The sequence below is a fragment of the Peromyscus eremicus genome, chromosome 19 (genome assembly GCF_949786415.1).
Source record: "Peromyscus eremicus chromosome 19, PerEre_H2_v1, whole genome shotgun sequence".
Taxonomy (NCBI): domain Eukaryota; kingdom Metazoa; phylum Chordata; class Mammalia; order Rodentia; family Cricetidae; genus Peromyscus; species Peromyscus eremicus.
The window spans coordinates 49,452,658-49,469,095 of NC_081435.1; the positions used below are offsets into that span (position 1 = coordinate 49,452,658).

At 44.8% G+C, this 16,438-nt stretch overlaps 1 protein-coding gene across 1 annotated transcript; it reads right to left on the reverse strand.

The window, feature by feature from the left end:
* Positions 1-3,232: 3,232 nt before the first annotated feature.
* On the reverse strand, positions 3,233-13,007 carry Grpel2 (GrpE like 2, mitochondrial). Its single transcript, XM_059245952.1, has 4 exons — positions 12,881-13,007; positions 8,242-8,395; positions 7,297-7,378; positions 3,233-4,249 (listed from the first exon to the last, which is right to left on the reverse strand). Exons 1-4 carry the CDS (start codon positions 12,952-12,954, stop codon positions 3,885-3,887), a joined length of 675 nt encoding a protein of 224 aa, XP_059101935.1. The 5' UTR covers positions 12,955-13,007; the 3' UTR covers positions 3,233-3,884.
* Positions 13,008-16,438: the final 3,431 nt, after the last annotated feature.

Genomic DNA, 16,438 nt, shown 5'->3' on the forward strand with positions numbered 1-16,438 from the left:
ACAGACTAGATTTTTAAGCTTCCGAAGCAGCAGAAAGGGTACGGTTATGTTATAGAATTGATATGCCTTTCCACTGAGAGTTCACTCCTTGACCACGAGATTAGTAAAAGAAAAACTTTCAGTAACAGTAGGCGACTGATTCTGGCTAGTGCACAAAAGGGAACCAGCCCCGAGCAGAAATCCCTGTCAGCCTATATAGTTTCCTGGCTCCAAGTTATACTTCGAGTTTAACCACATTTCACAGAAATTACAAGATTTGGTTGGGCAAATGGGGAAATTTACAATGTAAAATATTGTCATGGTTATCCCAAGACAGGCCAGCACTGCTTTTCCCAGGCAGCTGTTAACCAAGGCTATCCTGTCTGCCTGGCAGAATTACGCTAAGAGAACCCGAGTGCTCCTTTGGCTAAGTTCTACTTGTGTAAGTTAGTATTTCCTAAGCACGTTTACATCAACTTCTCATTCTCATTTTCTCCTGTATAGTAAATTTTCCCTTATAGTAAAACCTCTATAAGGTTTACCTCATATATTATTCACTCATTAAAGTATTTACTGGACAAATCTTTTATACACCATCAGTTATTAAGATATAAAAAAATATACAGGTTCACTGGGTGGTGGTGGCACATGCCTTTAATCCCAGCACTTGGGAGGCAGAGGCAGGTGAATCTCTATGAGTTCAAGGCCAGCCTGGTCTACAAAGTGAGTTCCAGGACAGGCTCCAAAAGCTACAGAGAAACCCTGTCTCGAAAAACAAAACAAAATACAGGTTCATAAAATTTACAAGGTTAATACATAAAAGAGGAGACAGATGTTCATACAAATATAGTTTAAAATATAGCTGTAAAACTAGGAAACAAACCTTGTCAGGGCCGGGAGCATACCTCAGTTGTAGAGTGCTTACCTAGCATTCTGGAGACCCTGCATTCAATCCCCAGTGCTCTAAAGACACAAATTAAGTTTGTTGATATGAGAGGTAATACTTTGCCAATCTCCACCACAGAGGAAAATAGGCATACTTCAGCATTGTTAAATGAGAAATTTACGGGAGTCCAGTATGTTTGCCTATCACCTCGCCATACAATCTAACATAGGATCCCAGGGCAAATCTGATGAAGGGCAGGAGTCAGGGTTGGTGGAAGCAGCCACTATAGGTAATTACCTATACAAATGTGTTGGGGTCATTTGCTTTTGGTACTGTCTACTTGCCTGCCTAGAATTATTTCACACCTAAGAGGCTGAAAATAACTCTTTGCTTATGGGAAGACGATCTGTAGACTCCACCACGTTCACCTGGCAAACACAGGCCTCTCTCGGCAACTCCACTGCTGAGTACCCACCTGCTACCGTTTGCCATGGAAGCAGATACTGCTATGCTGGCACCGGTGTGTACAAAGCTGGCTTCATAGTCGAGGATGCTTCCAAGACTCTCTCCTGCTTCCACGGTGTTCTGCCCACTTCACTGGGGTGTGATGGTGGAAATGGGCCGGAAAGACTCCTATGTGGGCAACAAGGTCCTGATGGGGTGGGAATTTGTGTTGCTCTGATTGGTTGATTAATAAAGCCGTTTGGCCTATGGCAAGGCAGCTTAGAAATTCAGAGACAGAAGGAAGGCCAGAGAGATGCCAGCCAGCCGCCCAAGGAGCAACATGTAATGGGACACAGGTAAAGCCACAGAAAATGTGGCAAAATACATAGATTAACAGAAATGGACTGAGTTTAAATGTAAGAGCTAGTCAGTGGTAGGTCTGAGCTAATGGCTGATGGGCAGGACTGGGGAAAACTTCAGCTACGAGGTCCAGACCAAAAGAAGCATCCTGACCCCAAGGTGCCCATGGAGGATGGTATTGTCATCAACTTGGATGACAGAGATGAAACTACACTTTATACAATGAGCCAACTAAGACCCTGGAAGAACACTTAATACTTACCAAGGCTCCCTGAACTCCAGACCGATCATGAAAAGATGACCCAGATCATGTTCAAGACCATCAACACCACACAGCCGCCAAGGCTGTGCTGTCTGTACAACTCTGATAGTACCACTTGCCTCATAATGGACTCTAGAGACAAGGACAGACACACACATGCATGCATGCACACAGGCACCTATAGAAACTACCCCTACACTACTTTGCGTCTGGACTCAGTCGGATAGGACCTTATAGACTGACTACTCATGAAGCTCCTGAATAAGTGTGACTACACCTTGCCATAGCCAAGCAGGAAATTGATTGTAACATCAAGAAGTTGTGCCATGTTGCCCTGGACTTCCAGTAAGGCATGCCTGCTGCTGCATCCTTCTTCCTAGAGATGTTATGAGCTGCCTGACGGCTAGGTCATCACTATTGGCAAGGACCAATCCTGCTGTCCCCAGGTGCTCTTCTAGCCTTCTTTCTGGGTGTGGAGTATTATGGTGTCCATGAACTTACCTTCAATTCCATCATTAAGTGTGATGTCAATAAGACCTCTATGCCAACACAGTGTGGTCTGGTGGTACCACCATGTACCCAGGCATCGACTACAACAGGATGCAGATCACTGCTCTGGCTCCTAGTGCCATAAAGATCAACATCATCGCTCCCTAAGTGCAAGTACTCTGTGTGGATGGGCAGCTCTGCCATGGTCTTGCTGTCCACCTTCCAGCAGGTATGATTTAGCCAGGAGGAGTACAAGGAATATGGCCCTTCCTTCATACATTGCAAATGATTCTAGGTGGACAATGATGGAGCTGTGTTCACACCTTTTCTTGACAAAATGTGCGGAGAAAAAAAACCCGAGACAACTTTGTTCTTTTTGTCAATTATAAATATATAATTTTTTGGGGGGGGTGCTTTTGACTCAGGATTTAAAAACTGGAATGGCGAAGGTGACAGCAGCTGATTGGGGTAAGCATCCCCCAAGTTTTACAATGTGACAACGTGGCTGAGGACTTTGAGTGCATTTTTGTTGCTGCTACAGGAAGTCCCCTGTCCTCTTCAGAGCAGCACCACACCCTAAGCAGAGGAGGATGGCCCAGTTCACTCTGAGTGCGTTCAAAGAGGCAGCAGCACTGCTTTTGTGTAAAGTATGTACTGCAAAAAAGTCACCCACCCTAATCCTTTGCTTTTCATTTTGAAGGGTCAGCCACTATGCCTGGCCCCCCATGCCTGACTCTCTAACTTGAGATATAAGGAGGCTTTTGGTCTCCCTGGGAGTGGGTTGTGCTGTCGAGGCAGCCAGAGCTTACCTGTTCATAGACTTGAGACCAGTTTAATAATAGAGTACACCTTACCAACAAGAAAAAAAAGGAAGACTGGTCCGACTCTTTAGCCCTTCCAAATGGGACCAGAAAGGGGTGGCTATGGAACAATTTAAGTGTGACCCCTAGCAGGAAATACAAGTACAAAAGATGACTAAATGAAAAATGAAATAGAAAAGCAGCCTTGAAAAATCTCTGTAGACGTCAACCCAAATGATCTAAATTTATACAAGGGTAAAGCTTTGTCATCTAAGGACCTAAATGTCAAGCCAATCCCTACCATCTCCCTTTCCCATAAGATACAAGACCCAAGATGCTGCTACACTAATTCCAGTCATTAGTTGAAAACACAGTTAAGGGATTTTGGATTCAGTCATCAGAGTACCAATTTAAATGATTTTTGTAAACATTTTGATAAAGGCCATAGGACACTCGTCACATTGTTCAGATGCCCAGTGGCAGGACTTCTGATGAGACCAGACAGGTCACATAAAACCAATAAGATACTGTAGAGATAAAGCCAATATGACTAAATCCAAAGCAGAGCACACGAAGGACCTCATGTATAATACAAACCAGCTTAATAAATAAAGGGGACAGAGGTGCCAGGACCCTGGGAGAGTTTTAGTTCCCGGTGGCTTGTTCATAGCCTTCTCTGAGACTCCACTGCCACTTCCACTTGGGCAAGTCTAATGGTGCGGCCATGAAGTTTGTAGCCATCTTGTCGTACTAATGCCACAGTGCCAGGCTGTACCCCAACACCTGCTGGCATGTGACAGATGAGTTCATGCTCATGAGGGTCGTATTTGTCACCAATGGGCGTCATTTTCTCTAGGCCATGCTTGGCAAACACACTTTTCAGCTTTGCTTCTAAAAGAGACAGTCCTTGAAAGACTTTTTCCAGAGTAAGCTTGTGGTCCTCGGGTTTGGCTCCTTCTGAAAAGCACTCAGCTGTCTTCTCCAAAATGTCTGCCACCTCCACCAAGTCCTTACAGAAGCTTTGGATTCCTGCAGAGAAACCAGATCCCAGTCTGAGAACAATGCTGTCCTTAGGAGCAGAATCTGGAGCAGGCCCAGAGAGGTAGCTAGTACACTTTATACTTAGGATTTCTGAAAGTGGGAGGGTTGCCATGCAGGACTTGGGGATCAGCTCAACCATTCAAGCTTGCAAACTGTGTCTGTCTGTCTATCTCCAGGAATCCTACTGGGAAACTGGGAAGAGATACAACTTGGGCTAAATAGGTCTACATAAAATAGACTAAAAACAGGGTCATCTTAGTGCAGAGGCCATTGTGAAGAGATAAGCTAGGAATATTTCACTGGGAGGGGGGGTGGAGAGCACAAAACAAGACGTCAGCACTATGCTATGACTGCTGAGAGCCACCTGTTCGAGGCTGGCTAGATAGGAAGGTGAGGCACACTTGACACTTACAGATGAGGTGAGTGTCCTGCCTATGGCCTGTTAGGGAGACACTGGGAAAGGTCCACAGAAACCTTTTAGAGCACTGTGAACTAATGTTACATGGTGAGAGTACACCCAGCTGTTGAAAGATCCCACCGTCCCCACTCCGACTGGGCTAAGGAATGGTCACCATTGGTCATCTACGGCGTAACACCCAGCAGGGGCTGGTGAAGAGTACAGACTCTTTGGGCTTACAGCTATGCCGAAATGGGAAGTCAACCAGACTAGTCACTAATCACAGGTGAGCAATAAAAAACACCGACAGAGACCTGAGAAAACTGACCAGATGCGGCAGACCAAAGGAGAGGAAGGAATTCTCCCTTTAATTTCCCAGGGTACCAGACCCAGTAGAGCTTCCTGAGGAAAATAGTGGCCAATCTGTCCAACAGCAGCACACTGGCAACTGATTCACAGCATGCAGACGGGTTCACAAGGAAAGAAAAATGCCAGTGTCAAGTGGGGAATGGGGCATCATCTAGTTTAGGGTAGGAGGGGGTCGGGAGAAGGCAGAGCACAAGGCACTTCAGGAAACAGGCCCTGACTGAGAGCAGACTTTGAGTTTTCAGTGTTGGGGACCAAGCCCAAGTGTACGGCTCTGCTCATGCTATGTAAATGCTGGGTCAATGAGCTACATTTCCAGCCATCCAGGAGAGGGGTTTTTGTTTTTGTTTTTTTTATCCCAGAACAGGGTTTCTCTCTGTAGTTTTGGTGCCTGTCCTGAATCTCGCTCTGTAGCCCAGGCTGGCCTCGAACTCACAGAGATCCGTCTGGCTCTGCCTCCCGAGTAGAGGTTTTAAAGTAGTAAGCTTCTGTGCTGATCTGTATACTGCCAGGGGAGACCTTGCTTCTATAGCAGTGAAGAAGTGGAAATTTGGCTAAATAGAAGCCTAGGTTCTTGTTGGTACACCGAGGAGCAGTTTCTGACTGATTCTCATTATTGTATTATGATTATTTTGTGTGTGATATATGCGTGTTTGCCTGTATGTGCATCCAAGTGGGAGTCATAGGTCAATGATGTATATTTTACTCTCTCTCTCTCTCTCTCTTTTTTTTTTAAGATAGAATCTCTTATTGGACACAGAACTAGACATTTCAACCAAACAGAGAGTCCAGTGAGTGTCCAGGATTTGCCTGTCTCCTCCCCACCAGCACTGGGGTGAGTTAAACACGTGACTTTTTCCCCACATGAGTTCTGGTATTCCAACTCAGGACTTCACGCTCACAAAGTAATTACTTTATCCACTGAACCATCTCCCAAGGTCCCAATTTATTATTATTTTTTAACTGGTAGTAACTATGTATTCTCTTGGGAAAAGCTTCATCTTTGTGACCAAGAAGGCAGACTGCTGAGTTTAAACTATGCTTGCAAGGAGGCCAGAGAGCTATCAAAAGAGCTATACTAGGTGTAGCTCATGCCTTTAATTTATGCACTTGGGAGGCAGAGGCAGAAATTTCTGTGAGTTTGAGGCCAGCCTATATTCTACACAGAGTTCCAGGCTAGTCAGGGCTACATAGAGAGACCCTGTTTCAAAAGACAAAAACAAAACTAAATAAACAAAAACCTATTATACTTTCCTTCTCCCTCCATGCTCAAACCCTTAGTTTCCCAAGTCTCTCTGGCCACTAGGAGGAGGCAAATGACTTCTGTGGTATCTTTGGTAGACACATTGTTTTAAGTTAAACTGGCCAACTACTAAACTCTTTGGCAGTGCAGTTAGGTAACATGAATTTGTTCCCAGATGGCTTACCATTTCTTGAGTAAACTCACAGTAAACTAGTTCTAACTCAAAGCCTGACTTCTGGTGCCCACCCATCTTGCTCATCAAGCAGGTGGAACATCAGAAGTTCCCCCATTGCGAAAACTGTTCTACTTGCAACAGACAATTCCATAACTCAGCTGTCAACAACTTGCTTCTGTAAAAGGTCACACAGTAAGCATTTTAGGGTTTGTGGGACAAGAGGCAAAAGCCGAGGATTTTATATTCTGTAGGTAAAGAGAAAATAAAGGATTTAAAAAAATCATGAAATTCAAAACTGTAGTAACTGGCAGTTGGCTATGATTTGCTGAGCCTTGCTATAATCTTGGATATACATGCACAAATGCATGAATACTTTCTCTCTCTCTCTCTTTCAAGTTTTAGCTTCCTTTAGGCTGTTCTATAAATCATCAACTTGCAGAGTACTGACAGCAATAAAGGATTCTTGTCTAAAGTAGTGTACTTTCCCTGTGGATACAGACCAATGTTGCTTACATTAAGCAAGCTTCAGCATTCCTGGTTATGCCCTGCTCTTGGATTTTCCTCGAGTGTCTTGATGATTCATGGTTCATTAATGACTGAAAAATATTATTTCTATATACATTAGAATGTTGGAAATGTAGTAACTGTATATCCTTAGAAAAATAAAGGCCAGCATTATTATAGCAATGACATGACACCATTCCCACGTGCAGCAGAGAAAGCCTGTAGGGCTAGTGGGAGGTATGGGATGAATCAGTTAGGGGACTCAGGTGCATTTCTACTACGATCAGTTTACAAATGTGCTTTCAAAGGTGCCTGCCCTTCAACTACATGTATTCTAAGTCATCTCTCACCAAAGATCTTGGCGTCTTCCACACATCTCTGGGTTCGTCTCCTTATGTTTTCAGAATCAGCGACAGCTCTCTGGTATCTTAGCTAAATATCAAACGCAAAGTCAAAGGATGAGAATCAGTGGGAAAGAACGCTTGTACTTTATAACTCTCGTCCCTAGAGGAAGGGAGGGGATACAGCTCAGTGATAGAGCACTTTCTCAGCATGGGTTCAAGGCCCTGGGTTCAGTCTCCAATAAAACTAGTAGTTGTTTAAAAACCAATAGTCTGAGACTGACTGCTCTCCCAATTTCCAAAGTAGTAATCTATTTACTCTTCCGTAGCTTGTAAGTAATTCCAACTAGCTTGAACATATCAGTTTTTCAAGTTCATTATCTATTTAGGCAACACTGCCAACCCTTCTTTCACTGACAAAGAATAAGTTTTAAAAACCTATCACCTGTTTCAAGGCAGTTGGCTGATCCTGTTTGGTCCTCTTTTCTCTGTAGTTCCTGGTTTCTTTAATTGCTCTCATAAGACAGTCCCGAGTGCCTTTGTAATGATTCTGCTATCTCTTCTCACAGTGCACAATCACGACTGTGTCCAGTAGGTCAGACGCTCTCTGATTACCAGAGTACAAAGAACTCACACACCCAGCAAATACTTATTCTCTACCACCTGACAGGCACCGTACCACCTTTAACTGCCAAACCATCAGCTGGGAAGTGCTGGGAAACAAGAGGGAACCAAAGCGAGCACCATCCTTAGCAAGTGGCCTTTTAAAAGCCACAGCCTTTTTTTTTTTTTTTTGGCCTAACTAATAGGCCCAGCAAGAGAGCAGTGGAGGAGGAGGGGTAAAGAACCATTTTAGAGGCAAGTTCATTAAAAAACAAAACAAAACACAAACTTCGCTTGAACATTTAAACCCGAGAAGAGATAATAACAAATAATATAAAATCCACTACTCACTGTTAAATCTTGGACTTCTTTTTCCAGTTTAACAGCTTTTAGCCTTAAGGCTTGTTCAGCAAGGGAGGGACCGAGCACATCAGGAGGGTCCTCAGAACTGCAGTCTTCCCCAGCCGTTCTTGGGGTGGCGGTGCTGAATGGGTGGAGCCATCCCCTAAGGGGGGGGGGGGAGGACAGAGGCACATAATGAAAAAATACCACCATAAAAAGGCAAATCACAACAGCTAGAGCCCAAAAGCACCCCACACTGAAACTCTCCATAGTTTTCAGTCTTGGTGACAAATGCTACGAGGTCCTACCTAAGCACTTTTCTGCTTCATCTGCCTCATGTTTTTATTGCCCAATACCTGAAACATGACTATATTTTAAAGTGCTCTTAAAAGTAATAGCTTTAAGGTGAGAAAAAGGGCTCAACAGTTAAAAGCATTGACTGCTCTTCCAGAAGACCTGGATTCAATTCCAAGCACCCGTTCAGCAAGTCACAAGCACCTGTAACTCCAGTTCATGGGGATCTAACGCCTTCTGGCTTCTGTGGGCAGCAGGCACATGGGTGGTACAGACATAATGCAGGTAAAACTCCCGATCACTTAAAATAAAGCCGTACAATTTACCATTTAAAATGTTCAATTCAAACATTTTTACCATGTCCAGTCAACCAATTCTGAAACCACAATTTCAGAACATCTTTGTCACCATAAAAAGGCTTGTATGAATCACACCATTTACCATTTCCTCTTAAATCGTTTGCCCCAGGTAAGCCTGATGATATTTTGTTTTCTACAGACATGCCTTTTATGGATGCCTAGTGTCAACAGAATCATAATAGATGGTCACTTAGAAGCAATTTTTCACTTAGAGTGTGTTTCAGGTTCATTCATGTAACTGTGATAAGAAAAAATACCAACAAGTTTTTTAATTAAAAAGAATAGGATTTACTGACAAGTAGGAAGTGTTAAGTTACACAGGAATAAGAAACTCTCCCCTGCTCTGAAACACGGGAGCTAAAACTAAACTGCTGCCGCCCCCCCATCATATCTGCCCCTCTCCCCTGAGAAGCGACCACTACCAACATCTGATTAGACAGATGTTTGCTAAAGACAAAACTGTCTTAACTAGAAACTTGCAAATTTCAGCTTCTGTACAGCTGAAATTTCCCAGTTTAGCTCCAGGAAATCTCCTTTGGCAAAGGGATTTTAAAAAGACCCCCAAAGATGGTCAGAAGATTATGATAACGTCTAACCCTACATAAAACATGAAATATTTCAGATCAGGGCTGAACCTCTTTAAGCAATAGCTAGAGTCTGCAACTGTGCACTAAAGAAGGTTTTCCTCATCTCTGAGTGTTGAGAACTTCTCATTGGGGACAGGTGAGGCACCTTCGAAACTGCATTTGCCAGTAATTGGTTACTTTTTATTGCTAATAGATCACTGTGTAGATATGCTACTTTTTTTTATCCATTTGTCAACTGATTTGGATTTCTTTTCTGCTAGAATGAATAACGCTGCTAATACAAAATAGATGCTATTATAATCTGTCATGGCCAGCCTAGCTCCAGGAAAGGAACTGTTGGGGCAGTGAGGGAATGAAGAAAAAACAGAACAGTGGGATCAGGTGGTTCAGGCTCACTGCTGGAAAAAACAGCACCCTGGAAGCTCAGCATGCTTATTACACAGAGTTGTTCAATCTCTAGGAAGGTGGGGTTATTACATACATCAAGAGACAGGGCTTCTGGGGTACAGCTGATCAAGGGGACAGGTTTAGGTAATCTCTGCACACACTGTTAATACTTGCACTTTCCCCCAAGGAAGGCTTTGCCATGCCTCCAAATCTCACTCCAGAAGGAAGGTTTTGCCATTCCTCCAGGGGTCTGAGGCTCGGGAGTTTTGAGATGGCTTGCACATGTCAACACAAGCATTCACTCTCAGGACTTCACTCACTGAGGACTGTCTCTGATCCCCACAATATACCCTACTTTACTGATGACAAACTCAAGATGAGAGGCTTGAGGTTTAATAACTTGTTCAAGATCACACCGTTAAGCTGGGCAAAGTGGCACGTGGCTACCTGCAATCTCAGGTACTGGGAGGCTGATGTGGGTGGATCTTTCTGGTGGCATAGTAAAAGCCTGCATCAAAAGAACAACAAAAACAGTGTCCTCCAAAACAAACAAAAGAAATGCATACACAGAGCAGGTGTTCTGTTGAGCCAGGCTATTTAACACCAGGAAGCCACATAGTCACACAGTTCAGGTCTAACTCTTTGTCTTACAGAAGGGGAAAGCGAGTAGAAGGAACTCAGGCTTAGAATTCCAAAACTTCATGGCCACATGCTGTAAGGCTTTCAGAGAAGAAAATCTGTGCAGTGAAAGAGAAATTCTGACTGATACAGTCTCTGGACTGAACAGGTCACTAAAATAGAACCTTGTTTTAGTCAATTAGTTTTTGTTCAACTAGTTATGTAATCTAAAATTTTGCACAGCCAATAAAACGGTTAAGGTCCCAACAACAGGACATCAATTCCTTAACTCACAAAGCATTTGAAGTTGTCTTTCAGGAACAGCTTACAGGATCCATTCAAAGGCAGTTTCAAACAGGCTTTTTAAGAATGGACAATCCCCACGCCCCCCCCCCCCCCAAAAAAAGAAAAAGCTGGGTGCTGGTGGCACACACCTTTAATCCCAGCACTGGGGAGGCAGAGCCAGGCAGATCTCTGTGAGTTCAAGGCCAGCTTGGCCTACAGAGCGAGATCCAGGACAGGCACCAAAATTACACAGAGAAACCATGTCTCAAAAAAAAAAAAAAAAAAAAAAAAAAAAAAAAAGAGACAGTCTCACAAGCCAGTTTGCTTGCCAATGACATTTTGATATCACAAGCTCAAAATCCTAAGCACAAAACGTAATCACCCCCTAGAAAGAAGCACATGACTTGTGAAGAGACACGATGACATCCACACCAGCACAAAAGAACCCTAGCTCTTTCTTGTCCTCACACCTAATGAGAAACAGCTTCTCTCTCCCTATAAATTTCCCCAGCATCTGACTAGGGAAAGAGGAGCCAATTGACCTTGCAATAAATTTTATTTATTTATTTATTTATTTATTTTTCAAAAAATCCATCCTTGGTTACTATGGAAAGTAAGCCCCTGCTCTTGGTATCACTAGAATATTTGATATTTAGTTCAGTTTACATAGAAATGTAGACTAGGGCCTAGTTTGGAGCAGATCTTGAACTATGGCTGCTCTGACCTCTATTTTAAGGAAGTTTTCATTATACCTCTTAGATCCTGGGAATTATTTCAAGTGAAAAACTACCAGGTCAATCTATGGGTCCAAGAGCTCTTTAAAGCAGTTTATTATTTATATAAAGGGACATATATTGGATAGTGGCCACTGAGATGACAGAAATCTAAACAAAGGCTAAGAGGGTGGGGGGTAAAGGAGTTTGCTTTAAGAAGAGTGCTCTAGGCAGAGCGAAGCGCTAGCTGGCTTGAGAACAGGCAAGAGAACTTTTATTTCCCAGATTTTTCAGGCTGGCCCTGAATTTTATTATGGTTTGATATCCAATTATACATGGTTCTAAATATCTGGTTCAGAAAATACAGTTATCATAGATAAGTCTGGGGCAAATTATACATGGACAAAGACCGAGCCTCCTAGAAAACCACGTTTATCCTGGATAAACAGAGAGCTGGTCAAGACCGCCAGTTTGAAGAGAAGAGGTCAGTGCTCAATTACTTCTTCAGAAGAAACTATTCTATGATTATTTCCTTACCTCACCCAACACACTGCCAAAGGTTTGAAAACAAACCACCCCGCCCAGAGCATTGAATCCAGCGCCTCACAGCTCTGGTGGGGCGGGTGTATTGGGTCAGGTGCTTCAAGAGGGAAAAAAAAAAAAAAGAATGACAAATGGCCATGCAAATTTCCTGGATTTTCCCGGAGCTAATTTACAAGTCAGAGTTCTCGAACTATTCATGGACAGCCTTTTTAAAAGAATTCTTTCTCAGGAGTATCCCCTGAGAATAACGAACCGTGTTCACGAATACAAAAACACCGCGACTGGTTTCTAGACGGGGTAATAACTCCCTTTAAGATTTGTTTGGGAAAGTTAGTAAGTTTTCCTACATTCTAGATTCCTCAGTTATTAAACATGAAGCAATAAAAAGAGTCCTGCAGTCCACTGACGGCACCCCTAATTTCGCAGTACCCCTAAAACTGGTGGAAAGGCCGTCTGGAGAACGGTCCGATGCTCGTCTTTTACACACAGGTAAAACGATGTTCCCGAGAAGCTCGAGAGACGGACTGCCCTGAGACCACATGGAGTCTGGCTAAGAACCCTAATACATCCCCGGAAGAAACAGGTGAGCCGGGGCTAGCTCGGAAGGAGCCCCGTCTCCGGTTCACTCATGCCCGGGGTTCCACCTCCCAGGACGTGGCCTCGGGTCCGCTCATCTCCCGTGACCCGGGAAAAGCGCGCCTCTGGGCCTCAGCCTCCCTTCCGAGGGACGCGGCGTGGACGCCCGGGTCACGGGGCCTGCGGCCGGTCCTCGCTGGCGCCGAGCTAGGCCTCGCCTTCCTTCCCGCAGCTGCCCATCGTCGCGCCCACGCCACGGCCTGCCGGGCCCCGCCGCCGCTCTTACCGGCTCTGCGACACGGTCCCGGAGGCCAGGAGGCGCTGCAGCCGCTGCACCGCCCACAACGGCCGCGCCGCCATGTTCCAGACCAGAGCGCCGACCCCCCGCGCACGCGCGGTCGAGCCAAGTGGAGAGACGAGCTCGCCGAAAGGCCACGCCCCCCCGCCCCCGTGTAGGCACGGGACTTCCGGTTTCCTGTCCGCCACACTGCTCTTCCGGGCCGGGTTCCCCGTGTTGAAGTGGTCGGGTAGACGCTTGTCCCGGAGGTTCGTAGTAGGTGCGAAGTTCACGGTGAGCGAGGTGGGTGCTCACCTCCATCCTCTTCGAGGAGCGCATATGAGGTTACGAGCCACACGTGTAAAATGGGACCTGCGCTTAAACGCGAGGGGCATGGCGCTGGGAAAAGTTAAGACTAGAGACGGCTCAGCGGGGGCCGCCAAGCCCCAACAACCCGAGTTCGATCCTGGGACCCTCCTGGAGAGAAACGACTTCCTCAACTTGTTCTCTGACTTCACTACGTGCTCACCGAAACAAATACGCGCCCACACAAAACTGAAAAAGACTAGCCCTGTAGCCGAAACATTGGTAGATGAAAAGGGGAGAAAAGTGGATCCCGGAGTGACGACCTTTGTAAAGAGAGAGCCAGTGAAGAGGGAGAATTGAAAGCAAAAGATTTAAATACGGGGAAAGGGTATGGTAAGGTCAGACTGGAGAATTGGCTAGAGCCGGTCTCGTGAGTGATGAAATACTGCAGCCTGGTTGCACCTGCCCCAGTCACTCCCACGATTTTTCCTTCCGTGGCTGTTTTCTAACTTAACTGTGTGTTCATGGTGTATGCTCAGTTGTTTCTGCTCACTAAAATTTAAGCACTTTCAAGGCAGAGCTATATTTTATTGTAGTAACTTGACAACAGGTATGACTCAGGCCTGTAATTCCAGCCACTCTGGGCTAAGGCAAGAGGATCACAAGATTGAGTCCAGCCCGAGAGCTGAGAATACACAGCTCAGTGGTCGAGTGCTTGCCTAGCGCATGCAAAGACCTTTCCTCGGTTCTGTTAAAAAAAAAAAAAAATCCCTTGGCTGTTCAGAGAAAATTGAAGGGTGTAAAAAGAGGTAGAGAAATGCCAGGCAGTGGTGGTGCACGCCTTTAATCCCAGCACTCGGGAGGCAGAAGCAGGCAGATATCTGTGAGTTCTGAGGCCAGCCTGGTCTGAAGAGCGAGTTCCAGGACAGGCTCCAAAGCTACACAGAGAAACCTCGTCTCGAAAAACAAAACATACAAAAAAAAAAAAAAAAAAAAAAAAAAAAAAAAAAGAGGTAGGGAAGACCAGACTGTTTGTTGAGAGAGGGGCTTACTATGAAGCCCTAAACTCGGACTTCACCTTCTTCAGTGCTGGGTTTGTGGTGCCAGGCCATCTTACCCCATATCCACTCACGTAGTGTAGTTACAGAGAAACCTAACTAGCTGCTGCTGTAAGTCTCTGCGCTTACATCCTATTTTCTTAGTATTTTATCTTGCTTCTTTTCTGCAATTTAGAGTTGGAGTTTTTGTGGTGTGCCTTGATGACTTTTTTTCCTTGCTCAATAAATATTAAGTGAATTAATGAAGCTGGGTGATGTCAGTGAAGATGGGGGTAAATTTTATTTTTTCTCCATGTGTATGTATGTATATGGGTACACACATGAATTCATGTAGTCAGAGGCCCATTTGCAGTAGCTTTTGTCTTTCTACTATGTGGGTCCTGGGGATTGAAGTCAGGTCATCAGGCTTGGTGGTAACCCCCTTTTACCTGCTGAGCTGTCTTGCCAGCCCAAGATGTAGCTACATTTTAGGGCTTTACTGGGTGTGGTGGTGCATGACTTTAATCCCAGCACTTGGGAGGAAGAGGCAGGCAGATCTCTGTCTGTTTGAGGCCAGCCTGGTCTACACATCAAATTCTAGGCCAGTCAGAGATACATGAGAAACCCTCACCACCCCTAGACAGTATTTCTCTGTGTAGCCCTGGATGTCATGGAACTAACTCAAGACCAGGCTGGCCTCAAACTCAGAGATTCACTGAGTGCTGGGAATAATGTGACCCTTCTTTAAAACAACAACAACAAATTAGTGGTTTTGGATGAAGGGAAGTCTGAGTGTGAAGATGAACTAGTGATTGTTGTTTCAAGCTTAATTACTGAGTAGATCTTAAAGTCATAATGAGTAGAAATTAATTTAAAATAAAAGGATTTGGGACATGTTCCTTCAGCACTCTGAATCCTCACCAAAATATAGCTTACTTCTAGCAACTTGGGTCAGACATTGCCTTCTGCCAGTTCATGAGTTCCATGAGGACAGAGACAGGAACCCCCCCCCCCCCCAGACAGGGTTTCTCTCTGTAGCTTTGGAGCCTGTCCTGGAACTCACTTTGTAGACCAGGCTGGCCTCATTCACAGAGATCTGCCTGGCTCTGCCTCCTGAGTGCTGTGATTAAAGGTGTGTACCACCACTGCCTGGTTTAGAGACTTCTGTATCTTTGATCTCGTCCAAGGCCCAGCTCAGATGTGACAGCCAACACATCATCATCTTCATGTGGTGCTCTCTGAGAATGCAGTCTAGGTGGGCAGCTTATGAACTCTTCAGATAAGAAACTTGAGACTGAGCAGTTGGTGAGCCTGTGGAAGCTTTGCCCAGTGAGGATGAGTGACAGGAGGAATCTAACACTTCAGTGTTGGCAAGGCTGGAACTTCAAGTTCCTCTCAGAACTGTGGCCTGAGAAGGCATTTGAACAAGCGAGTACGGGAGCTGGTGTCTGCTTTAGCAGTTTGCTTACACTTCTTTTAGCTGCACAGCTTAGACCATGTACATATATGTGTATGTATATATCCATCCATTCATATACATGTACATACAGTTGTGTGCACATGTGTGTTTTGAGACAGGGTTTGTGTAGCCCTGGTTGCCCTAGAACTCCCTATGTAGACCAAGCTGACCTTGAAGTTGGCTTCTATTCATATATTTATTAGGTGCAAGTGTGCTTCTGAATGGAGATCACAGAAGAGACAGAGATTTGGAGTTAAGAATCACACTGAACTGCAGAAAAATAAGTTATTTTAACTGATCTCACAGAATCTTAGTGTCAAGTACAGGCATAATGCTTAGAAAGGCAATAAATACCAGAGCTGGCTACACTACTTAAAAAATATTTTTACGTTTAGTGTGTGTAGGTGTGTATGGGTGCCACAGTGTGTGTGTGTGTGTGTGTGTGTGTAGGTCAGAGGGCTGCTTATGGCAGTTGGTTCTCTCCATCCTTTCATATGGGTTCTGAGGATTAAACTCAGGTCCTCAGGCTTGGTAGCAAGCCCCCTTACACCCTCCTAAATGTCTTGCTGGATTCTGGCTACATTATTTAAAAGACAAGAGTAAAATGCAGAAAAATTATTACAGAGAAGCATTTTCAAGAAGGCAGCAGCCGAAGGTCAAGGCGAGCACTGGGTGTGCACTGAGCACGGGCCTCAGGTGACACAGGCTGTTGGTGCCTGACAGGTGGCATGTCCTCCTGTGTGTTAATGATTAATGATGCAGGGC

Coding starts and splice junctions, on each gene's coding strand:
- Grpel2 (XM_059245952.1), bottom strand. CDS start 12,954: ATGGCGGCGCGGCCGTTGTGGGCGGTGCAGCGGCTGCAGCGCCTCCTG. Junction 8,396..12,880: donor GGGACCGTGTCGCAGAGCCG/GTAAGAGCGGCG, acceptor CCCCCCCCTTAG/GGGATGGCTCCACCCATTCA. Junction 4,250..7,296: donor GGAAGACGCCAAGATCTTTG/GTGAGAGATGAC, acceptor GTTTCTCTGCAG/GAATCCAAAGCTTCTGTAAG.